Raw genomic sequence first — 27,903 nt, 5'->3', positions numbered from 1 at the left:
ACTTACAGACAAATTTGTAGTACCTACTTTTGAGTATCAACATTGTAATTAAAGGGTATCATTACTGTATACCAGTGGTACATATTTATTATGTAACTCTAGATAAGTACTGGGTAATACCAGATACATATTTATAGTGTAGGTACTTATACTGTACTGTTACTAACAAAAAACACTACTGTACTTACAAATTAATGTACAATTTAACATTCCATTGCATAGTGGCCCATGGTTTGGTTTGGGTCAGGTCAGCTTACTTTTGGGGGCTTTTCCACTGGGTGCAGTACGTAATACCCAAAACTTTTTTTTAGTACCACTTCGGTTGGGGTTCCAAGCAACCCAAGTTGATACCATAACGTGATGCCAAAACACTGTAGATCACTGATTGGTCTGAGAGAATCGTCACTACCAGCATCATTGCTATAATGTAAAAGATTAACTTTACCTTCATGCTAGCTTGCGCTGTGTCGAGCAAACATGTGGTCATCTGTGCTCTGCTATAAGTTCCCAAACTCCCTTTTAGTGATGAAAAACATCCACAGGTTGAGAACCAGGAACACTATGCCAATTTTTTCCAGACTTGCAGTTTGTGGCGGCACATTCGCGACGCGCACCTCCGCATATATGTTTAAATGCAACTTAAATGAGGCTCAGCGGAGCGCGTCGACTGATGCCACGGGTGTCATGTGAGACAGAGGTAGTGATAAACGCAATGTCCAAACATCTATTTGTGTTGCTCAATTTTAATATTTTGGTGGAGTGAGAAATAAATAAATGTATGGGAATGTACAACGACGCTCTCACTTGTATGATGTCACAGCAGTAGGCAGCGCAAATATAACGACACGCCTATAATCCCTCCCACTCCGAAGTGTTACTAAACTCGACTGAAAAGCTAACCAAGCAAAAGTGAAGTGAGCTGACCCGACCTGACCCAAACCAAACCGTGGGGTACTATGCAATGGAAAAGCGCCATTAAAGGCAAGTGTAGGTTAATGACAGGTACTTACTGTGTACATATATCATAAATAATAACAAACACTGTACTTACAAATTGTATGTACATGGAAAGTGTATAGTACATACAGGCCAGTATACGCTAATGACCAGCACACATAGTGTATGAATACTGTAACTAATGAGAAACACCACTGTACTTAAACATTTTACTTTTACATTTTCCAGAGTGAAATATAAAATATTGAAAACCATTTGTCATTTTTTCTACTGGCAGTAAATTGAGGGAAATAGGAGATTTGTGAGAGAGGTCAGTAAAGTAATCCGTCTCTTTGTGCCTGACATGTTTGAATTAATTTTACTGCACTGAGAAGCTCCTCTTGCCTACTTCCATAGTCATTTTTCTTAACCCCAATTATTTCTGTGGTATTAATCAGGCTGAACTCTGGGTTTACCTGCAGAACATCTAATCTCAAATGCATTTAACAATACTGTACACTTGCTTATAAAAATACAACAAACATACAAATTCAACTCAAGCTATTTGATTATGGAATTAAGACAGTAAAACAGCATTTGATTTATTAGTCATAATTAAAAAATTAATTTGTATATGAAACAGAGGACTGCTGTTTATAACTGAGGTTGAACCATCACTACCTGCATTTACATTTATACTTTTGGCAGAGACATCCAAAATGACTTTCACTGCATTCAATCTACTGTACAGTATGCATTTCTTTATCAGTATGTGTGTTCCCTGGGATCAGACTCATGACCTTTGTGATGCTTACGCATACTCATTGAAACACAATGGGTCTTACTCCAATTATGCTTAATAAACTGATAATGCTTAAGGTCACGTAAACGTGTAAAATAGTTGTACATCATGTCACTTAGCTTCATTAATGTATCTGTAAATAACCGAGATAACAAATGTTATTTGTTATTTGTAATAGCAATGTTGTGCTGAATGATTTATGTAAATACTGTAACACCAAACTAACGGAGAGGTAACTTACTCTTGGTAAAGATGGTAAAACGGCTTGTCCTGGAAACGAATGCTGAAGCTTTTCATCGACCTTCTCAAAAATAAAATTATTAATATAACCCTCCAATGCATATTTAAAAGCACACCATGGAACTTTTTGGCCACTAGGGGGTGCTAGACATGTATTTTTCACACCTAGCGCCCCTAGAGGCCACAAGCGCCGCAGCACTGTCGCAAAGGAAAGGAACTGGCCAACCTTAAAACTAAACTAAAAACTAAACATTTAAAACGCTAAACGATCAACATTTTGAGACAACAGGGAGAAACGCAGTCATGTTACAACTTTCTGATGAGGAACTCGTGGCAGAAGCCATTTCTCAATCTGAAGGTTGCAGACTCCGGATGTCGTATTTCTAAGCTGCATACGTCATCAAGACTGTCTTATTTCACAATATTAACAATTATAAAGTTGACTATTATACTTAGTTAATCGTAAATTGTTGCAGTATGCTTATGACTTGCGAATGTAATGTTCAGTTTACCTTAATAAACCAGGCTTGATGACGTATGCAGCCTGCATATTTGACCTCCGGAGGCTGCAGCCTTCCAATTGAGAAACGATCCGAAGTATTTCCTTGCCTTTCTCGAAACAAATATTGTTGCATCGTCTCTCTCTCCCTCGCCACCAGGATTTTCCGCAATGGCGCTCGTTTTTCCTCTCTTTTGTGTGAAAATTGTCGCTCCAAATCCAAGTAAACCGATGTGATCCAAGCAGACCTAAAGTCTGCCGCTTTGTAATACGTCACGCGAGTGACAGCGGAACGCAGCAAATGAGGAAGAGAGAAGAGAGAAACGCTCGGATCTGATTGGTGAATGAGTAGGGTTTGGTTTTACACTGTGAGCAAGTTTGACTGCTATAGCATCCTGGATTGTAATGTAAATACCATAGACACAGTAAAAGAAAGGTAAATACGTGAACACAGCATCTGAATACAGGGAACTATATGCAAGATAATCGCCGTCATTTATAAAGAAGATCGCATTTATGTATGAATCAAGAGTTTATATAAAAAATTGCCTTAAAAGGGAATCGAACCCGGGTCGCCCGTGTCATATAGGGCCACAAGACTAACACGGTGCCACGGAGTCACATAATAGAAGTTGCTCTCTACACTCCTTAAGTAGCCTCCAGCAAAATTCACGTTAAAAACAAATTGTGTGGAGGAAGTGACGTATGCCGTAAAGCAGTCGAATTTTGTAGTTTTTTTTGTGCTCTGGTTACTACCAGATCCCCTAAGTTTTAAAATACGAGTAAAAGTGATACAGACCCCGTCAGGCTATGGTAGACATGTCATTCAACCTATTTAAAGTCAATGTACTATCACAAGGGTCTTGAAAATTTATTATGAAGGTTGAAAAATTACATGGTGTCACTTTAAGGCCCAATGTTTTTCCATCGGACATGGCTTCTTTAGTCATTTTATCTTTAGGCTATTATAGATAAAACTGAAGTGACTGCTCTCCGCCTCTTTCATTTTTGTTTAATTTTGTGAACGTTTGAAAGTTACACAAGCTTATTTAATCAGTTACAGTATAAAAAACTCTGTGCAGCATGTTTACTAAGCAGCGGACATAATATTATTTTATTTCAATTTAAACCTGTAATTTATCCAACTTGTGAAAGCAAAGGGACTTGCCCACAGACCACCCCCTCAAAGTATTCATCACAGAAGCTGTCAAAAGTGGACAAAACAGATGGATTAAAATACCAGGTGTAAACGTGAATGTGTCTCTCACGTTCACTAGTGATCCGATCAACCAAAACGCAACCTAGTACCACATATACAACAGTGGGTTTCTCATAGTTGTTCATGTGCGCATCCCATACGGCAAAAATATATATTTTTAAATATATTTCTAAATATAGATGGTTTCATCATACGCGTCTGGCCGGAACTTTACTTCCAGTTTCTGTTTGTTTAATGGTCTGAGTAGTTGCTGAAACTGAACTCTTAAATACCTCGTCGAAAATGACAAATGTTTGGTTTCCTAGACAATCTACGTGTTGTTTATTTTGCTTGTTACATAAATAAATTACTTTAAAAGGACTTTGTTGTTATTTATTCTTAGCGGAGTTTGTTACTGCCGAAACCGTCTATACCAAAAATGGCCAAAAAAATACTTTTGGAATATGTTTACAAAAAGATATTTTTCACCCATATATTTTTGTCCATTTTTGTATATTTTGAAATATATTTTAAAATTAAATACATTTTAAAGCATTAAAAAATATATTTCAATACAACAAAATATATTCCTGTTGCACTGAAAAAAAAATGTTTTTGTTACAAAATACTAAACATAACAAGGATTAAATATAGTTTCAACTTCTATATAAAATATATACTTTATAAAATTAACTTGTATTAAGCATATTCTATATACTATACATATATAACTAAATATATTTCCAGATTAAAAAAAATATTCAATTGAGCATTACTTTCTACAAAATATATATATAATTATATATATTTACAATATATGTTTGGCCATAGAAATTATTATTATTATTATTTTATTTTTTTACATTTGGGATGTAACAGATAAACATCACAAATGAAAGTAAGTGGGTAAAAGTCAGCACTTGACTTGACAATTGATGGAGAAAATTTAAAACTTGTTACATTTACAGGTTCTACAGACATACTGTAAGAGGAGATACAACAGTATAGCTTTTGACAAATGGCTGACCTAAGGCAATAACATCACTGCCTGCAAGACACTACGTTTGTATAATACGCAGATTTTTTATAGATATTCGCTTATTTGGTGCATATAAAGTCATATTTAGACCTTTGCATGTTGTCAGTGTGCAGACAATAACCATAAATGTTTTTGTTGTTTTTTTATTTACATCGTATCAGACTGAAACTTTGAATAATCTACTTCATAAAACTTCAAAGTTTTATTGTAAATATGTTGTATGTACTGTTAACTTCAGTTATTATTAATGTTGGCCTTCAAAGTGCTTTGCAGAGAGACTTAAGCTAGTGCTTGAGAGAGTGCCAAGATAAAATCCAAAAAATGAAACACATTGCATTATTAATTGTGTAGCACCTCATGGAGAGACTACAGAATGGATGCAGTTCATAAAACTGAAGACAGTTGCGCTGTTAGACCAATAATTCAGTTTGATTTAATGATTGACAGCAAGCCTTAAGAATTATAATACATCCCAAAATATAACAATTTTATAATTTCACACTTGAGAGTTGTTTTGGCTTCCTAACAATAAAGATAAAAAATCAGCTATTCAAAAATATGATTAACCCCCTACTAACATCAATACCTGGCCAGCAGGTATAATTCAGTTGTGTTTCTTTGGAATCAGCATGTTAATACCCTGATTTTCCATTTGTTTACTAAACATTTTTTTAGATGAAAAATTACTTGCTCAAATGAGGGCTCCACAGCGAGGTGAAGAATCGTCCTCAGCATATTGCAAAATAATTGCTTTTTTTCTTTCATTACACTCTTTAAGAGCACATCCATTTCCAGTTTAATGGAGCTAAAACAATCCTCTACCTGAGTCTGTATCCCCCTGGCATGATTGCTTGTCCCTTTTGCCTGTAAACCATGTTCAGTAGTGTTGTGGCAGCATTTGTTCCCCAAACTACATCTTTCCAGATGAGTGGGGCTATTCAACAGCAGGAGGCAGATCATCAGAAATAGAAAGTGCCAAAGGCATAACTGAAATACAAACTCTTAACAGAGAAACAAGTAAGAATCTCATCACATATCTGCTTTCAGGGCATGAGGATTCACTATTAGATGAGCCAGTTGCTTTTAAACCCCAAACAGCATAATAGTTTATAAGTGTTTCTGACATGTTTTAAATGGTGCTGTGCCTCCAGACTGCTAAAATAACCTAACCAATAAGACATCAACATAAGATTCATAAGGTTTTGCTGCTAAATAGCATGGGCCTACTGTAGTACCTGCAACAATCCAGTACGACCAGCATAAATATAGTAAAATACAAGTGTAAAGTCATGTTGCTGTGATTGTCTAATTTCTATAGTATGTGAATGGATTAATGACACCTACAGTACACTCCTAAAAATAAAGTGTCAAGAAAATCAAGGAGACATAACCCATGCGCAGACTGATTGAACACACCACTTTAATATTAGGACTAAACAAACAAAACAAAACCCATAAGGAGGCACAAACAACAGGGAACAAATAAACTCAACAATAGACAGACTGGATACGATAAACTTGACGAAGACTATGACTATAGGGCTCAACATAAAGGACTGCCCGGTGGCCCGGGCAAGCTTGAGAGACGTCCGGGCCAGTAAAAAGTATTGTCACTTGCCCGCTCGGGCCCGTGCTTTACCCTTAGTCCCTAAAAATATATTTTCATCAATGTATAATATTTAACATCTTGGAAGCAGACTTATCTTGGGTAAAACATGACGAAAGAAACAATGCAATATTTTGCACAATTTGCTGTCAGTTTACAGGTAAAGCAGAAAAGTTGGGAGCCTTTTTTATTTTGAACATGTCTGTTGTATATGTATACACTCAGTTTTGGGGGTAACGCATTACAAGTAATGTGCATTTCGTAATAATTAGGGATGCTCCGATCGATCGGCCCGCCGATCGGTATCGGCCGATAATGGCATTAAATTACTTGATCGGTGCTCGCTAAATCTGCAGATCTCATAAACCGATCTTTCTGTTTACTTTTGTCATCAAAAGGATCCTGAATGCGGCTGCAATTAAAGACATTTTTACGTAGCGCGAGCATTTTTACAACCCGTTGCTCATGTGCGGCGTGCAGATTTGTATGTCTCTCTTTGCCTTTACAGAGATATGCGTTTTTTCTATGCGGACGCGCTCCGGTCAACAGCGCGAGGCATCTTCACATCAGTGTTCGAATTATGTCAAAGCTTATGGGGGGTCCCCTACCTAAGCCCCACCCCCTGGCCAAGCCCCACCCCCCTCATTATAGGGTCGCTGTGATTTGACAAAGTAAGATGTGATCCTGGATCAACAATCATCTGATCCTGGTTTTAATCAAATAAACCCCAAATTACCCTTAACTCAAACCATAAAAGTTTTTTACCCCTCAAATTAGTGTGAAACACTGCAAGGCCAGAAATGTTAAACAGAATAGGGGTGAAATAGGGTGGACCTCAATGCCTACTCTCAAATTACATATTTTTACTAGTAGTGGTTAAATGGATTACATTGCGTTTTTTAAATCATAGATCGAATAATTTTTGGATCAGAAAAACTGGGGCTAGGAAAATAAAATAAGAACAAATTAAGAAATGATGAGCAGATAAGAATAGAAAAGAACAAAGTTACAAATAAAGTAAGATCTAACAGTAGTATTTAGGTATAAATATAATCAAATAAACATTAACACTGTCTTCTTTATTATATAAAATAATATAATGAATCTTTTTAAAGATACAGAAGTGATTTTCCTTTGTTTTCTGTTGTTTAATTAATATAAATGACAGAAAAAAGAACTGCTACTTTCAGACCAACACAAAGATTTGACTTCTTTCTGAAATGTTTGCACTCACTTTAAGACATAACTGAATGTTTTTATGAGAATAGGTGCCAAGACTGTGGTATTTCAAAATAATTTTGTGTTTGCATGCTTTAGAATCGCGCGTCTCTGTGCGTCCGCTTATGAGTTTGCGTCCATTTGAGTGTGTGTGCGTTATTGTCTGTGCACACACAACAGCTCACTTTAACATCTTGCACTCAACTTGTTTAAAATCGCTTGCATGTTAACATTTGCAAGGTTTAAAACCACACATGCAAAAGATAAGCTTTCTATAGTTATTTATTTCTGAATGATGCGTATTTGAGCGATTCGTTTTAAAAAGACTATAGGCTAATTTATTATCATTTATGCGTGATTTCTTCTGCTTTACTAATCAAATATTTTGTGTTTCTTGACTTGGTGGACAAGCTGTCAGTTTGAGTGTGTAGCCTCGCCACTGTTATGAAATAATAGTTTGAGAAGAATAAAAAAAAACTAACCCTAAAGATTACTAAACATTCTTACCGTCACTGAGGTGAATATAATCCACACGAAATCCAGACAGCGACATTAACTCGTCTGTCAATTCCTTTAGAAAACAGCGGGAGGCGCACTTGCGAGTTTATATTTATTTCAGACAGAACTCATTTGAATTAGTTTATTGCGAATTTGTGACAAATAACGGACAGTAGCCTATCGCTTTGTGACAGCGCAACATGAGAATTTTAAATTCATGTTGTATTTTAATTTTAATAAAAACCAGGGGACCCCCCTAATTTATGTTTTTGTGGTTTATGGGCTGTGAAGGGGGTCTGGGGGGACCCGGACCTGCTATAAGCCTTGAGGGACCCCCCCCAGACCCCCTTCAATTCGAACACTGCTTCACATCACCATCAAACAGCGTATACAACACATATCTATCACGGACAATTGCATCCTCATGCCAAAAGTTTATTATTTGCATGTGTTTTAAAGTTTTGAGCGTTTAAACTTTTATTTTCCTCACAGCTGCTTGTCTGCGTTCAGCCGCCACCCACACACAGCAGCCTGTCATCAGTGCACGTGAACAGAGCGATCTCTCTCTCACGTCTTAAAGCTGCAGTAACCTAATTCATCTCTCAATAAAATCACTCTCTGCTCTTGACTAAAGAACTTTTATACTTCATACGAATGCGTGTATATTTAATTAATGCAGTAAAGACTGTGAAGTGTTTTATTTTCAGTCATTTTAGGAGACATAAGCCTTTTTAAAGCCATATTAAATTTCTCTTTGCAGAATAAATATTTGTTGTGCTTATTTATTTGAGTCTCTATTAAAACAATAATATACCTAATTACTGCAAGTAATATAACAATGGCAACATCCGTGGTATTATTTTATCTAGAAAAAAATGTAACAGTTACAGTCATCAAAGAGCTTGCATATCAGCTTTTAAAAAATCTGTATCGGAATTGGTATCGGCCGATCACGAAGATTACAAATCGGTGATCGGTATCGGCTGCAAAAATCTTGATCGGAGCATCCCTAGTAATAATATTGCTTTTCGAGTAACTAGTAAAGTAACGCATTACTTTTTAAATGTACACATTAATATAAGTTACTTCTTTAAAAAAGTAATGCAAGTTACTTTTTTAGTTTAATTAATTTGATTTTAAAAAATTATGTACTGAATTAAACTAAACATAATCATATTATTTACTCTATCCGTACACGCCTGTGTGGGAACAGTTTGAGTCAGAAACTGAGATGGCAGGCCAGAGCTCGACAGTTTTGTGATGAAATACGCCATTTCTGAATGCAAAACTTTTCAGTCATAAAAAACACCTGCAAGGCCTGAAAGAAAGTAGCCAATGCAAGAGAAAGTAATGCAAAAGTAACGTAAGCATTACTTTCCATGAAAAGTAACTAAGTAAAATATTTAGTTACTTTTTTGGCAGTAACTTAATATTGCAATGCATTACTTTTAAAAGTAACTTTCTCCAACACATTATATTTGACTTTGAATTATTATTTTTAAATATGTGACACCAACATTTTTTATTGGGGCCAGTGAAAACTTAGGCAGGGCAAGTGAAAACCTGAACCACTGGCCCGACCGGGCCAGTATAAAAAAATATTTACGTTAAGCCCTGGACTATGACTTTGACCTTGGTTTAGAACAAACTTAACTTTGCACAGGATTCAAAAACGACCCAGCAAAAGACAGCACACACAAGGGCATTAAATAAGGGAGCAAATCAAGAGGGCAACAGGTGACAATCATAAAACAATAATAATGTGGTTAACAAGGAGACAAGGGGGTGGGAGACGAGACAGGGAAAGCACATGGCCTGATTAAAAACAAACCAAGGCCACATGCTTTCACACGAAACACATGGGCCTGTCATGATAATGACATAAAGTTTCTACACAATGAAAGAAAACAACTTTTAAAAATAACCAAATGTTTTAATACAAAAAGAAACAATTTCAATACAAATAAAAACAGTGCAATTTTTTTACATCAATCTTAAACTGGTAGTCTTTATCCTCCGCTTAGTTTTTCAGTTTACAAATTCCATCTAAATAGGAAATCGTCATGGCGCGAGCGCAACTGCCTTTTAAAGGGGATAAGAGATGAGACTCTTGTTGGTTTATTGCACATTACGCCCAAAACACGCCCATTACTCATTACGAGAATAGGAACAACCCTTTTAGACTGTGTGCTAGGCGCACAAACCTTTTTTCCAATGTTAAATTAGCAAAAGTGGATTAGGACACACCCTTTTAGGCTGTGCACTTAAGACCAAGATCGTTAAAATAGGGACCAAAAAGTTTTTTTGGGGGAACTAAAAATAATTATTGTAGGGCATCCCTGTGAAGAACATTTAAAGCACCTTTATTTGTGCATCATGTTTTGAACTGTTTTACAGATTCGTCTAAATAGATCAAACTGGTGGAAACGACTTGCCTCCTTGGAAATTACTACTTTCAGTAATGCTTAAATCAAAATGAGCTTAATGTGATTTAAAATGTAAAATGATTTGTGAGTAAACCAGTTATAATGACCTGCCAGTGCTAAATTCTCCAGGTTTTTTTTTTTTTGACTAATGCATGTAAAGTGACTATTAATATTACATTATATGAAATATTTACCGTAGTAATTGTGATTTTCTTCACTTAAAAATGAATTTACAATGGACTAAAAACCCAAATGCACTCTCTAAAAAAATGCTGCCTGGTTTCAACCTATGGTTGGGTAAAATATGGACAAAATCAAAAGTTGGTTTAAATGAACCTAGAAATGTCCACTTCTTACCCAAACATGAAACAGCATAGCATTTTGAGTAGAAAAAATCTAGCACATGCAAATTTCAACCCAACATCTGGGGTTTTCCATATTATATTCATCCATAGGTTTAAGCAACCCAGCATTTTTTGAGCAGACATGAACGTTCATCTTCAGATTTCAAAAGTCTGACCACATGACACTTAGTGGTGTATATTTATTATATATAAGCAGTGTTGTAATACCTGTGTGGTTCCAAGATACATAGTTCTGCAGAGGTATTTCCCCAGTCTGCACCTAGACATTTTCACTCTGCCTACTCTGCAAAGGTAGGCCAGTCCCAGCAGAGGGACTGGGCTGGTTTAATGCCGCACCTTGTGCCTCATCCATCTTACACCATTGTCTCTCCGCATCTCCACTTACAGTAATGGAAATCATTAAAAAGGGATTCACAAGGAGATACAACTGCTGGGCCTGTCGTCGTATTTCTTCTCGGATGTACACACAAACACCGCACCAAAATGTTTCCAGGGAAATGTGGAAGTGTGTGCATGTGTCCGTCCGCCTGGCTAGCAGTTTTCAAAACTCTTGTGTGACCCAGGGTAGAGCTATTGAGCTGCCCCTGGGCCAGTGCTGATGATTTAGTAGGCTGTTGAGAAAGGCGGTAGGCGAGAGGGCTCGGAGGGGTTAGAGCGAGAGAGCAGAGGACAAATAGAGCAGGTGGGGGTGAGGCAGCCTATCGCCTCCCTGTGGCCAACCTGTCCTTATGAAAGTAGATGACTGAGGTAATAGACTTTGACTGCTGCTATCGGTCATAGAGTTAATAGCTAGATGCTGGGGAAAGATACGTTGTGCTTGCTATTGGTATCATAGCTTGAGAGAGCGAGAGGAGAGAAAATGACACACAGCAACATATACACTATATATTTTCTATACGGTATAGTACTGTTGGGAAACCGGACACCCTCCAGGGTTTGTCTCCAGCCGTAACATTTCGATTTTAGACGTAACCATGACCTTGAAGATGCTCTTATAATGCTAACCTCACCTCGATTTTGATTATCTTGTTCTTCTCCTGAACTGTATACCATGTTCATAATACAATGACCTTATACACGTCATTTGATTTTCACTTTCAGATTGAAATTTCAAACGAACTAGATTATAAGTCTCATAAACATCCTTAAGGATGAGAAGAGATGTCCCCTGTGGCGACGGATCTGTTGTAGAAGACCTGTAGAGAATTACTGGCATTTCATTTACAGGATGAGTAATGGTTTCCGCAGGTATTTATTGCCTATGTAGAGATTCTGGAGTATCCATGGGAACCGGAAAAGGATGAGGGTCGGACATTTTAATGAAAACGGATCAAATTGACTTTCATAAATTGAAAATAAGAAGCTCAATGAAGCATGCTTATGGAATTCTTCTAGAAGTGCATAAGTCATTCGAAAGCAACATATTTTGTTCATACTTTTGGGGTACTTTTCAGGTTATGCAAAAATATCTTTTTATCAATTTATCCATCCACTGAGACGACTATAAGAAAGCCATTTTAAGCCTGATTTCTCCTAAGCACAAAACATTTGTCTTTGACAGTTTGTTTGAGAATCCAATCCAGCTGAACCAGTGTAGTGTGTTGGGGCGGGACTATCTGTTTGGCCAACCAATGAAAGATGGGGGGCATGTTCAGGTAAACAATCATAATGTTTGCATTTCTTTGTCTGTCTTTATTCACATATTAAAGCAATATGCAAATTTTTCAAACACTATAAATAAATTCTTTCTATCCAAAGCTCCAGAGAAGGTTTATCTGTGTTTCTCAAGATCTCAGCTGCTTTGCTAAGAACAGCACTGTGATCTCACTGTCTCTTCATCCTCTTTTCAATTGCATCTTAAAACTAAATCTCCCACTTTCAGGTATAAACTCAGATCCCCCAGCTTCAAGTTCCTACTGCTCAGTGGCTTTCAGTTTTCCCCTTTGGTAAAATTACTTGCAAAGTGTTTGTCTTTGGTAAGTACTGCGAGAGCTTGTGTCAAAATCAATTAGCCATCTCTTAAGTTAAACCTGGTTCACTGCACTAAGGATCAAAATGAATTAAGACTACATTTGAGTGATTTAAACTGCCAGTGTCCACAAGTGCACATCCAAACTGCATGGTGCATTTGATAATTCATCCAATGATGTTGTGTTAGGACAGTATTGTGGGTCATGGAGTAGTCAATCAAATTGATTCCTAATTAAAAGACCACATTTTTTGATCGTGTACTTAAAGACGCTTCACGACAAGGGGTCAGAGTTTGGCCAACATTCTGGGGGCAAAAGGGATCTTTCATTGGTGACAGCAATTCAGAAGTAGCTGTGTATTTGTAACAAATGGGTTGCTGGAGGCTAGGTAGAGATGAGGTCCCAGGTGCAGTTTATTGTCAAAGAAAAGTCGCAAAATAACAGAAGACCAAAACCATAACATAAACTAGACTGGATGTGAATGTCGCTTGAAATTCTGTTTCACAAGACCTTTATGAATTATTTTCTTTGAATCTGTGCTTCTGAACGAGTACGAAACTGGCCAAGTCATGTGATTTTAGCAAAAAGCTAAACACATGTACACATTTCAAAAAGCTTTTGGGTAAAATTAACCAGTCAGTCAGTAGCTGTCGGCAGGGCTTTGTCAGTGTGACATCACATTAACAAAAGAATCAAATGTGTGTCGAATGAGATTAATGAGATGTCTGGATTAAAGAGGATTTAAAAAGGAGGAGTATGTGGATTTTTATCATTGTAGGTTGATTGTGTTCACACATTTCCTAATACACTTATCTCCAACCACATTGTAAAAGGGGATTTTGTAGGCAACAGTTTTCTTCCTGTAGACAAGACCGACATTATCATAATTAACTCCTGTTAGCATTGCATTGTGTGCAAATCTTTCAAACATGGTAAGAAGCGTCACATTTCTGACTGACGTCATGATGTATTCGGGCCAATCACAACATACAGATTAGCTGGCCAATCAGGGACACAGCTATTTTTAAATATGTGCATTTCAGGAAGAGAGTGAAATCTGGAGCTACAAAAATGTACAGGATGTGGAAAATAATGTGTTTTTTTTACCATAAATCACACAAACACATTGTATTATACCAAATACACAAAAGAACGTTGTTTTTTATCAATGAAATAGGTGCACTTTAATTCAAATCCATAATCACTCTTGACTTTGTTTCCATAATGGAATATCATGCATCTCGCAAGGTATTTTGGCAAAAACAACATGTAACCAAATTCAAGTTTATTTTAACTAGAAGTGGGTTATTCATAGCTAAACTATATTGGGTATATAGTTAACATAGACAGTGAAATGATGACTTTTGATTGCTGGTTATCATCATGAACATAACATGACTTATGCATTAGCATATGCACACAAATGGGTAAAAAGACATTCAACATGACCTGATGTCAAGACAAGAGTAATTTAAAGGAGCCAATAACAAAACGCATAACTGGGGAGGGTAGGCAGAGACGAGTACAAGATAAGGGCACAGAAAGGTAAACTTCAATGTTAATGATATTAAAAAAACTAAATTAAGTAATATTGTAACAACTTTTAATTACTGATTGACATCAACTTATTAAGAAGCAACATATAAATCACATTTTCAGTGGGCATTAAATTGCATTTTGAATATTTTTTTGTAACGTTCTAAAACGTACAATTTTAATTAAACAAAACATAAAATTATACCACGTAGTTCTGTTGGTTAGTGACCTTATTATTTTTAAGTTTAATTAAACAGAATTCATGATAAATTAATATATTTTAAACAATGTCATAAAACTGGGGCACCCTGGCACTATCTCGCGTCCCCCCCGGCCCCCAGTTTGAGAACCACTGCATTAGCATTAGCATTTTGTCATGATATCATTTTCTTCGGTTGCAGAGTGATTAGTCACATGACACATATATGTCAACATTATCTTAAAGATAAGAAAAGATGACAGAATTCAAATCACATACTACTGCACCCACTGAGATGAATGCCAATGGTGACAAATAGATTTTCTGTGTATTATAGGAAAGAACATCTTGGCAGCAAGCAAATATTATTTTCCCTGTGTTAAAATTCAAGGTGTTCTTGATAAACCGCAGAGAGACTGGAGAATAGTGCTCGCAGGACTATCTGACATGACAACAGGGATCCATTTACCAGCGCTATTGAGGTACACACATACGCAGGGATGCTACAGTGGATGCATAGCCTTGAAACACCGGAACCTTTGAATGAAATCTAATACTAGTTTGCTATCAAGTCATGCCTCTGCACTGCGTTTCCACCTCACTGCTATACACATGACACACAAAGCATTACTCTTTCTCAACTATGCTATGATATTGGTGGAGAATTGAAGAAACTGTAAAGTTCTTATCAGCTGAATGGATGGATGGTTATATGGATGAACGCATGGCAAGAGAAAGCGACAGTTAGACATGAGAAATGTGAAATATTATTTATAATAGAGGGATCTGCTGGTGCACGTCTTTGTTTCTGCGCAATGTTTAGTATATACTGTAGTCATGCCGGTATGGTAAAATGTATTTTCAGCATGCTTTACATGCTGTGTCCTGCTGGGAAATGTGCCTGTGAAGTCATGGCAAAAAAATAAGATCCATTTACAGACAAAGTCAGCAAAAAAGCAGCACTTTGTAACAACAGTCTGCTCTAAAGTTCCAAAGCGGGACAATAAAACTGTTTATTTAAAGAATTATTACATAACATTGAAAAGCCGCTGATACAATGTAAAAAAAAAGAAATGCAGCATTTTTGTCAAATCAAATCATATAATTTATTGTTACTTAATAAATTAAATGAAACAATTTCCTTTAATGTCAACTTATCACAAGTCAAAACTTAAAATAGTATGTAAAATTGACTTGCAAAACCAAATAGTTTTAACTTAATGCATGCCTCACTGCATTACAGTATAAGCACATCAAGCCTATGCTAAGATCAGATTTATGCAAACTATAATATAATTTATTCAGACAGTACAGAAATATTTACATTAACAGTGCCTAACAAGGCAATAAGGAGTGCACTTCTATCTCATAAACAATCTAAAACAACATCTTGTTAACAGTGTTGAGGGAGCAGAGCCAATAAGCTTTAAGTGCTCGATTCACATGGGGGTTGGCAAGCAATATGCCCGAAAACAGGTCAATCAATCAGTTTAACTCCACATAGTTCAGTTTATATCTACTTGATCAGGACCTGTCTGATCCCACGGGAATTCATAATTTGTTTTTCACAAGGTGGCTAATTGTTAGAATTGAATTGTTGTTCCCCCACACATTTAAATATTTGATATCTTAACCCTGTAAATTCTTTATTGCTATCCTTGTATGACTAATGCAATAATAACTTTCATTTGTCTTGTATTTACTAAGTTGAGACTTTTCCCTTAACTCAAGGTCATGAAGTTCAACCAGACTTCCCTGTTCCAATCGCCCCTTCCTCATTTGCACCATACAACTGTCTAAGAATGATTACTTATGCATCCGTATCCAGACTTGCGCAGGTTTCGATCATGTGATTGTTCTCCAGACATGTTTGCTCACGCGATTTTTCTAATCATTATCTAATGTCTATCAGGTGACTAGAGCTTCCTTTCTGTACCCTATATAATGTGAAGTTTGTCTAATAAATTTGGTCTTTGTTTGAACGGCATTTGGTGTCAGTGTCCTTCGTAGCCCCTGATATCAGAACTCTCTGCTGCTCAGCCCAGACCTCCAGACTACGAAACATATTCCTAGACCTGGTTAGAAGTAACATTTTGACACTAATTCATATTAATTAGAAATTATGATAAATTATCCACTTTGTAAAATAGTTGCACACTGCCATAATATTGTGTTGGGACAAACAGCACTCCATAACTACAGGGCTCATACTGTAAGCCATGATACCTACCCTAAATGGCTGTTCAATAAAACAGGCTGATTATTCATAAAGAGAAAAAAAGAAAGAAAAATATAAAAGGTTCCTGCAGTGCAGTGTAGGTTAGACATCATCAAATGCAATAAATCAATTGGTAGCATCACATTGCGCATTTAAGACCAGAGGGTGACGCATTGTGCGTTCATAACAGTGAATGTGTACTCAGTTAGCTGTGAGTTGACGTCATACTGACACATCCTAAAATTGAATGGCCCCTCTTTTTAGACCGGAAATTAGTATTATGAAAGTGTTTTATAATGCACTTATTTTTAACCCAATGCTAGGTAAATACTGAACACATGTTGGTTATAAATAAACATCATTTCATTGAAACAACATTAGGGTTAATATTGGGTGTTCGGTCCAATATCTACCCAGCTTTGGGTTAAACATAACCTTTAGAGCAGGTTTTAGAGTGTGTCCACACGGCCACACCAGGCACTCTTCTAAAGTGAATGCATACTTTTGACCAAAGCTGATCAGGTCATATAAATTCAGCTCATGCCAACATGATACCACAATGCCATGTCCTCAACCTCCTCCTGTGCATCACTCCCATCTGTTACTCCAGTAAAAAAATTATGACAACAAGCAAGGAAAGTTTCCCTTATTCATGACCAGTGTTGGGGAAAGTTACTTTTAAAAGTAATGCATTACAATATTAAGTTACTCCCCAAAAAAGTAACTAATTGCATTACTTAGTTACTTTTCATGGAAAGTAATGCTTACGTTACTTTTGCGTTACTTTTTCTTATTTGGCTGAGGCTTGATCTCTTTCAGCCCTTGCAGGTGCCTTTTACGACTAAGAAGTTCTGCATTCAGAAATTGCATATTTCCATCACAAAAATGTCAAGCTCTGGCCTGCCATCTTCGTTTCTGACTGAAACTGTTCCCTCTCAGGCGCTCATGTATAGAGTACGTAAATCTACGTTAATACGTTCCGTTTAATGCAGCACATTGTTTTTTTTTACATAAAATTAATTAAACTGAAAAGTAACTCGCATTACTTTTTAAAAAAGTAACTCAAATATTAATGTGTACATTTATAAAGTAATGCGTTACTTTACTCGTTACTTCAGAAAAGTAATATTATTACGTAATGCACGTTACTTGTAATGCGTTACCCCCAACACTGTTCATGACAGCATTACCAGCTAATGCACAAGGACTGGACTCTATACTAATCTCCTGCAGTTCCATATTTGCTATTTAATGTTATGTATAGTGGTGTGCATTCTTGTTTATATCTTGTTAATTACATTCAGGTGAATGTACATTTATAAACAATATACAGTATATGTGTTTTTGTATGCCACCTCTCGCATTTTTGTTTCATTTTTGCATCATTTTTATTGCAATAATGGCAAAACTTTAGAAATGGCTAGACTTTTAGAAATAAACCTGGTGTGAAAAATATTTACTGAAGTAAAAAGTGTGTCAACTCTTAGCCCCCCTCCAACCACCTTCCCGCCGCTCTTCCACACCTAAATTTCCTTTCTGTGGTCAATGAAGTGCATCTGTCCGGCTAAATAGCCAACTTTCATAATCCCAAAGAGCTCCTACCTTCGTTCAGGCCTATGTTGATGCTCCAGTAACTCTGCAAGCATTGCATTTCCTTCTTCATCCCCCTCTTGCAGCGGCAGTCGAACAGAGCCATCTCCTGCAACACTTCCATGGCTACCTGGCAATCCTTATTGCCGAGCATGGTGTTTCTGTCCTTGCCTGCTAGACATTGCCTCATGATCCTGAAGCGCTGGCTGCATTTTTGGTCCTGATTACATTTCTCGGTGGCCCTTAAACAGTCCATTGGTTCATGGTGCACAGATTCGGAGAGAGTAGATGAGCTTGACATGGTGAGCACTAGCTCATCTGTGAAGGTGAAGTTGAGCAAGTTTAAGTACTAATATACAAATGAGAAATGTTCAAATTACATTTAAACAAGTAAGGGATAATGTCCAGCTAGCCATTTATAATCGCAGATTTAACACAAACCTGATCAGGACCATAATGCAAAGCAATAAATAAACATTTTTCTATCCGCTTTAAGCCAAGACCAGTTCAATCAAAGCAAAGATGCATTTGGTTTATTTTTACCAATTGTACCCGGATGAACATGTGTTATCAGTTTCAGGGGGTTGTTATTTTTCAACACTGATCAGAATTAAGCATAGTGCTGTATAATATTCTTTTTTTAATAGGATAATTAACATTCCGTAACTTGTGTATTGGTCCACACCTATAATCTATTTTATGGCAAGTGATTTTATGAAAGTACTAATTACTGCAGCCTACTTTTTAATACACTGTAGTTTTATGAGGAGTCGTATTTGAAATCATACACAGCATTTACACCTATGCAGGGCGATTTAAAGACCAGTGACAAAACCCAGATGATTGTGCAATCATTTTATGACTCACAAAGACAGCTTGACGGCTCAGGGTGCTGCCTATATACAACATTTATGCCTCAAGGTCTGTAATATGATCTACATAAGACAAAAGACTTTGAATTACTGCAAAATATCATGAGTCACTAATAACATCATTTGAAAGGTTCATTTTAGTGGATGAAACTGTTGTTTCTCTTAATAACAAATGTTCTTTATGCATCAGTCTACAACTCAATATTTCACTTCAGTGCTGTGCATTTTACGTTTTATATAGTGTCTATTGAATTAATATTTTTTTCTTCTGTTAGCTTTTTAAACTCTTTTGATAAAAAACCAAAATATTTTTTTGTGCGTGCATGCAGATTTTTTAAATCATTATGACTCACTAGTGACACCTACAGGTACAGCAAAATACTGACCAAAATATGATCACATTTATCATCACTTCATAATCAATTTATTTATTTTAATTTTTTTAATTAAGAAGAAAACAAGGAATTTATTTTATTTGGTGGTCAGAGGCTTAATAAAGAAAGATAAAAATCACTCAATGTTTTACAAACATAGCCTACAGAAGACCAGATGCTGAATATCAATCGATTTTTAAGACCTTTATGTGCTTTAAGTGTGTGTAATAGAGAAAGATCAGAATAGAGGACATTACAGATTGTTGCATATTAAATACTAATAATATAATAATAAGAATGTACTTTAAATGAATTACCCCTGCATGTGTCTAATTACAAGTAATGACATTAATAATTAATCATTCGGGAAACTATGTTTATTTGTATCACTTATTGTGTACTTGCTACACTGTAACATGAATGATTAATATATTCCGCAGACTATTTGAATATTCAGTCTTAGTTTCACCATGGGCTGTAGTGCGCAGAAAGGATCTTATTAGTGTGCAACGGGCATTGATAAATTTACACTGACCTTTATATTTCTCACCTTTCTTACTGAAACACTACCTATGACTTATGATATTTCTAATCAAGGACTCTTAAAGCGCGTAGTTACAACTACTAGATGCGAATTAGATTCAAATTAGGCGTCACATAAAAGTTTACATAAGCAAGATTATTATTGTGAGAAGACCTATTATGCAAAAATAATACAATTATTGCTAGTTTTAATAGGACAAGGAAGCACAATTTGTTTTCTGCTGTAATAAAACACCGCATCGTGTACTGTATAGGATGCGTAATGAGCATACATGTACATTTAAATATGAGCATAATAAATTAATAGAAGTTATTTTATGCTTTGACATGCATTTCAAATGTTATCCTGCATAATAAATACAGAAATGGGATGAATATGCGCAGATCTGCTAACTTGACCCGACTATTACAGTTATTTATTATATTGAAATATTAAAGCTCCACTGCAATCCTGACTATTAGGAGAACTAATTTAATGTATGAAAAATGAAACAAATTAAACGATTTAGGCAGGTTTTGCTTTCGTTTCAACTTTAGAAAAAAAAACAGCAAATCTTGAAAGGGTGTAAACTTACCTAAAAAGAGCAAAAAGCCGTAAATACAGAGATACATCTTGCTGTTTCTGACAGGGAATCCGCGTGCTGCTGTCATATGTTCCCCTCCAAACGACTGTATTTGCTTCGCGCTGTTAAAATACCGATGCTGATTTACAAGACCTTAACAATCCCAAACTGTATCCTGTGTTTGTCGGACCATGATCCTCTTTTCGTCTAAATAATCCAAAGCATCATACACACAGTACAAACTTCTCTGTTCCGCTCAGGAAGGAAACTCAAGCCCAGATTCCGTATGAACCGTTACTCGTGCATATTTCCCAAAGATGATGCTCGGTTATTGCACAAATGACACAAAAATAAAACGCCTGGCTCACTAGTTATGTTCCTTAATATGATATAAATTCCCACTCCCGTTTACCTCCGAAATAAAACTCCCAAGCAAAGACAGTGAGAAACTTCAGATGGCAGAGCTATGCGGACAGACTTCTCTCTCCTCAATGCGCGCTCTGGCGGAGGTGGCGCGCTCCTGTTGAGCGACTGTAAAATCGAGCGCACGTGCCCTGTTACGCACAGCCCACATGTTAAATGAACCGGCAATGTATGTGTTAATCTGACTCATAATACTGTGTCAACGCAGGCTAACTGAAAGTTTACGATCCAAGGATGAACTGCATTTTTTGGATAAGAGGACGGTAAGTGTTATAGATTTCCAGTCTCCATAGGCTACTCTAGATACAAATGGACAGATGACTGCGTTTCAGATAGTGTGCCAGTATTTAGTGCACATGCAGGCTTATGTATTGTAATAAAGGTGTGATTTAATTTTTAATTCTTAAGCTATAAGCAGTTTTGACAAGTGTGTTACCTCTGGAGAGACATCAGTTGACCAAGCCTATACACTGTGCACTTACACTTACATGACTTAAGTTTCATACTACACTAGATGGTAGCATAAAGGTGTTCGACGTATATGCTACCATAAAGCACATTTTAGTTTTGGCTCAATCATTCAAACAATAATTGATTTAGATTAAAGGGGACATGGCATTAAAATCTGACTGTTTAAAGGAATAGTCAATTTTCTTTAAAAAAATCCAGATAATTTACTCACCACCATGTAATCCAAAATGTTGATGTCTTTCTTTGTTCAGTAGAGAAGAAATTATGTTTTTTGAGGAAAACATTGCAGGATTTTTCTCATTTTTAATGGACTTTAATAGAGACCAACATTTTATACTTAACTCAACAGTTAACCATTTTTTTTCAACGGAGTTTCAAAGGACTCTAAACGATCCCAAACGAGGCATAAGGGTCTTATCTAGCAAAACGATTGTCATTTTTGACAAGAAAAATAAAAAATATGCACTTTTAAACCACAACTTCTTGTCTATCTCCAGTCCTGCGTGACCTAACGTAAATGCGTAGTGACGTAGAGAGGTCACGTGTTACATATATGAAACGCACATTTGCGGACCATTGTAAACAATAAACTGACACAAAGATATTAATTAGTATCATTCCACATACAACAACGTCGGAACGGTCCTCTTTTTCAACACTTGTAAACACTGGGGCGTAGTTTCGCGTTCATCCTCTGTGACCTCTTGACGTCATGACGTAAGGTCACGCTGGCGCATCACGACCGGACCTAGACGAGAAGTTGTGAGTACCATGGTGTAAATTATCTGGATTTTTCTTTTAAGAAAATTGACTATTCCTTTAAGTGCTATGATTGGGTCCCCAGTGCTTTGATCAACCTAGAAAATTTGAAAAATATCAACCCAGTAACTTGGTTTTGGTTAACCATTCTCTGTAAGCATGTAAAAAATAGGTCATTCAAATTTGGCTCTCCTTATGATGTCATAAGGAGCTCTTATTATAATATTACCACCCCTTAATCTGCACTATCCAACCACACCACTGCCATTTAGTGCAGAGAGAGAGAGAGAGAGAGAGAGAGAGAGAGAGAGAGAGAGAGAGAGAGAGAGAGAGAGAGAAAATAATTCACAGCACAATTGAGTTTCAATTGTAACAAACCACCATCATTGTGATCAGTGTTTGCACTTTATCAGCTCATTTGCATTTTAAACGACACACCCAAAACAGCACATTTTTGCACACACCTACAAAGTGGCAATTTTAACATGTTATAATAAATTATCTACAGTATATGGTATTTTTAGCTAAGACCTCACATGTGCTTTGGGGAAACCAACCCAATTCCCTATTTAGATGGCGGAATTTGTAAACTGCAACTAACCCAAAGTGTTTCAGCATTCGGACAGCGCCGTGAGGGTTTTGAAAAACATTACTTAGAGAGCACCTATATTGCTAAAAAACAATGCTTTTGTGTATGTGGTATAATACAATGTGTTTGCATGGTTTAGGTTAAAAACAGTATTTTCCACATACAATACATCTTTGTAGCTCCAGATTTCATTCTCTTCCTGAAACGCACGGATTTGAAAAGCTCTTTGTCCCTGATTGGCCAGCTAATCTGTACATTGTGATTGGTCTGAATACCGAATCAGCCGGAAACGTGATGCTCCTTACCATGATTGAAAGATTCACTCACAATGCAATGCTAACAGGAGTTAACTTACGTAAGTCCAAAGCGAGAGGAGTTATCCTAATATCGGTCTTGTCTACATCACCAGTCCCAGGAAGTAAACTGTTGCCTACAATCCGTGTGTTTGTTGTAGTCTAATAAAAGAGATTTACTCACGTCATCGTTTACTTTGGGGTATGAACCTTTTGCAAATCGTTAACATGTACTAATACACACTTACACAACAAGGTGAATATTACTAACATGCTCTTTAATTAACAAAACAACCATGTGCCATTGATTTTAGAGTAGTCTATTTTAGTTGCCTCAAAATAGCAACACGCCAAGAATGCGCCTGAACACACCTACAGTAGTTTTCAGACCAGAATGCCCATAGGTGCAAAAATGGGCGAAAATGGAATGCATTTGCTATTTAAACAACGTAATGCTGAACGTAGAAATGATAACCTAGCTCTGAATTGCGGACCACAAGGGGTCTCGGATCCTACTTTGACAACCCTTGATCTTGGGTACATGAAAGTAGTAAACTTCCATAATGTACTTAAAGCAGTGGTTCTCAAACCGGTGGCCGCGAGAATGTGGAAGGGGGGGCCCAGTTTTATGACATTTTATAAAATAAATTAATTTATCATGAATTCTGTTCAATTAAACCTAAAAAAAATAAGACTACTAACCAACAGCACTACTTCATATCATTTAATATGTTTTGTTTAATCAAAAGTTGAGTTTTAAAACCGTTTCTTGTCATAAATTTTCTTTGGTTTGAGAACCACTGACTTAAAGTGCTCTATTTTCAGGCACTAATTTTTTACACTTTACAATTTCTGTAGAAATGACAGAATTACTGGCAGCTGTTTGCCAGTAGCTTTCTGTAGAATCAAATTTATGTCATTTACTGGCAACAGTTGTTCAAAGTTAAATGAACATTAAACATTAACAAGACTTAATCTTTACAGGAAAAAATTATAATAACAGCCTCATGCAAAGCATTCTGGAAACCAAAATCAAAAGGAAAAAAACAGAAAAAGGTTGATGAGGATTTCTGGTGCCCAGAATGCTTTGGATGAGGCTGTTTTTTAGAATTTTTTTCTAAAGACAAAGACTTGTTAATGTTCAATGTCATTTTAATTGTAATGTTATATTAATTAGATACATTTAAATGTAAAGTAAGTTACTGGCAAACTGTTGCATAACTACAGCAAATGTGTAATCAATATACTAAAAAATCATCTTCTTTAGTACTTCTTAAATATGTTCTTAAGTAAACTTATCTGTGCTATTTTGAGACACCATGAATATGAACTAAAATCTGCTTTTAACATACTATCTCTGTATTGAAAAAAATGTATTTAGTTAACATTGTATTAAACTTGAACCCATCTTTGTATGAAAGTTGCATGGTACAACAAGTTGTACCTAAATATATTTTTAAATACATTTTAGCAAATTTTAGTTCATATTCATGGTGTCTCAAAATAGCACAGAGAATGTCACTTAGATATTCTTAAAGGAGTAGTCCACTTTATAGATGGGGCCCATTGACTTACCATAGTATTTTTTTTCCTACTATAAAAAGTCAATGGACCCCATCTTTAAAGTGGACTACTCCTTTAAGTACAAAATTAGTGTTTGAAAATAGAGCACTTTAAGTACACTATGGAAGTGTACTACTTTTTCACCTAGGTATGAATTTTATAAGGGTAGTTTTTTGTTTGAGCATTTAGCAGACAGTTTTATTCAAGCAAATTTTAAAAGTGAGGAAAAACAACAGAGCGAGTGCAAGTCCCAATAAAGTGTCTCAAATTGGACACTAAGTGGATTCCCAGGCGAGGGCACATGACGTCAATCGCATAACATAATAAAAATCAATTTGTACATTGTGCTCGATGTCAGTGGTACCCATTTTCCCCAACATGACCTCAGTCACCGTCAGACAGAAGTATGATTGTCTCTATTGGTGAACTTTGCTTGCACATCGTCTGATGATCCCTCCTCTCTTCTGATATGCAAGCAAAACTGTGACTATTGAGTGAATGAAGTGCCCAGCATTCCACATTTAATTATTATTTTTGGTTGAATGTGTCCGTCATCCATGTATTGAAGTGCACTTCTTGTTGGAATTGTTAGTGTGAACACACCCCTCACACAATTGTATACTACAAAATGTCAAAGACTTGTGCATAAGTATGCAATTTTGGATACTCCACATCTATCTTCTCAAATGGAACACTAAAGGTGTGTCTTTAATCTGTGCCATTTTAACACGCACTATTGTCAGTAGATTGTTCATATGAAAAAAAAATTGAAGAAGTGCACTTCAAATCTGTTACCTTCATGCAAATTCATAAGGATAAGATTTGGGGCACACCTATTATTAGCATCTAAATAAGTCTGAAGTACACTGTTCATGTGCACAGCCTTGAAATGTTTGTCATCTGATAAATTAAGCTACCTTCACACTGTGTGAAGCAAAAATATGCTATTTGCATGACCGATTTAAAAAATAAGGGTAAAAACAAACCTGAAAACATGAAAGCATAATAAATGCCAGCAGCTATGGGAACACGTGACTAAAATAATGTTGCGTAACGGATGTGGTCATGAGTATCAATAAAAATAATTTTACAAGCCAAAACCTATCCAAAGGCGTGGATGCTGTTTTTTATTGAGTGTTGTTGGTTAAACCCACAATTCACAAAAAAAGCTTTCATTCGGTGACATTTAAGGTTAAAGAGTAACTAAACCCTAAACCAACTTTTTTTAGTTAATGATCTGTAAGAATGATGCTTTATTAGTGCTGTTCATTGATTTTAGTAAGTTTTTTGACATTTGGATATAAAGTGTTTCAATACTACAATATATGGTGTAAAAACGTCTGAGTGCTGCCCTCTTCAGGTTGAACGGTGGCTACTGCAGTTGAATTTTCCTATTGGATGTTGGGTCCAAGAAATAACTCGTGACGTAAGCAGGTTCAAGCTCACCACGCCCTTGTTACGATCTCACCACACACTTAGTTCGTCCCCTCTATCTCCGTTGGGATCTGCCCACTTTTCTTGCATTTTTCAAATATTGCAGTGGGTGGAGTCAGGCTCTGACCAGGGGTTTAGTTACGCTTTAATAAACAAAGATGAAAGAGGTGAGAGTGGAGAGAGGAAGGTGTAGTCAAGGTTTAGTCTAAAAGCACAAATAAGTGACATCATTATATAATTTTGCTGGATGAAACTGGCGAGCAGTAAAGTGCAAATGTTTACAAACATATATATATATTTTGCACCAATAGCCCTTGACAAAGAGAAACATATTTCAAGACCTTGGTCACATTTTTATCACACACCTTTCTAAACAGTTGTAATTTGTGGTTCTGTTGTTGTGACTCCACATGTGATTTCTCTGACTTGAAAGGTTACAGTGTCATGGCAAAAAAAAGAAAACTACTGTTCACTGCTGGCATTCATAATTCATGTGTGCAACAACACAGATAACAGTCTTAAAATAACTTCTTTATAATATAACATATACTTTACAGTATCGTAGTTTAAACACACAGATACAAATGCTAACTGATAAGCTTTTGTCATGTTTTACAGTAAATGTCTTTTTTTAAGACAAACTATTTTCCAGCAGGAGCATACGTGAAAACATGCACTTGTGCTTGCATTAATGGGAACAATGTGAACAAGGTCATCTATCAATATTTATACAGGTATTGTTTCATCTTTAGTATTTATGTATTATTTTGTTCTAATAAATTATCAGAAATGAAGCAAAAACAAAACTAATCAAATAGCCAGTCAGTGTTTATTTAACTTTTTTTACATAATTGTTTTCATTCTTTTCAAGTTATTTCTTTTTTAAAGTGCTTTATTTGATGAAATTAAACAAATCTATTATTTCACTTAAAGCGATTCTCCAGCCAAATATCTAAATTACCCCATAATGTACTCACCATCAATCAATCCGAGATGCATACACTCATTTAAAGGATTATTAGGAACACCTGTTAAAATTCTCATTAATGCAATTATCTAATCAACCAGTCACATGGCAGTTGCTTCCATTCATTTAGGGGTGTGGTCCTGGTCAAGACAATCTCTTGAACTCCAAACTGAATGCCAGAATGGTAAAGAAAGGTGATTTAAGCAGTTTTGAGCGTGGCATGGTTGTTGGTGCCAGACAGGCCGGTCTGAATATTTCACAATCTGCTCACAATCTGCTAGGGTTACAAAGAATGGTGTGAAAAGGGAAAACATCCTGTATGCGGCAGTCCTGTGGGCAAAAATGCATTGTTGATGCTAGAGGTCAGAGGAGAATGGGCCGACTGATTCAAGCTGAGAGAAGAGCAACTTTGATTGAAATAACCACTCGTTACAATTGAGGTATGCAGCAAAGCATTTGTGAAGCCACAGATCGCACAACCTTGAGGCGGATGGGCTACAACAGCAGAAGACCCCACCGGGTACCACTCATCTCCACTACAAATAGAAAAAAGAGGCTACAATTGGCACAAACTCACCAAAATTAGACAGTTGAAGACTAAAGCATTGTTTCTGACCATGTCCATCCCTTTATGACCACCATGTACCAATCCTCTGATGGCTACTTCCAGTAGGATAATGCACCATGTCACAAAGCTCGAATCATTTGAAAT

At 36.3% G+C, this 27,903-nt stretch overlaps 1 protein-coding gene across 1 annotated transcript in view; it reads right to left on the bottom strand.

Annotated features, from left to right (window-relative positions):
- The window catches only part of gfra2a (GDNF family receptor alpha 2a), an 89,887-nt gene extending 68,710 nt beyond the window's left edge, over positions 1 to 21,177 (bottom strand). The window contains exons 1-2 of the mRNA XM_065247393.1: positions 20,705 to 21,177; positions 18,353 to 18,658 (exon numbers count right to left, since the gene is read on the bottom strand). Coding sequence (XP_065103465.1) covers positions 18,353 to 18,658; positions 20,705 to 20,780 — 382 coding nt within the window. The 5' untranslated portion in view covers positions 20,781 to 21,177. The remainder of the gene's footprint in view (positions 1 to 18,352; positions 18,659 to 20,704) is intronic.
- Positions 21,178 to 27,903: the final 6,726 nt, after the last annotated feature.

This window comes from Paramisgurnus dabryanus, chromosome 11, assembly GCF_030506205.2.
Source record: "Paramisgurnus dabryanus chromosome 11, PD_genome_1.1, whole genome shotgun sequence".
Lineage (NCBI taxonomy): Eukaryota > Metazoa > Chordata > Actinopteri > Cypriniformes > Cobitidae > Paramisgurnus > Paramisgurnus dabryanus.
Note: the sequence above shows the minus strand (reverse complement) of the source record. Positions and strands in the feature narration are given on the sequence as shown.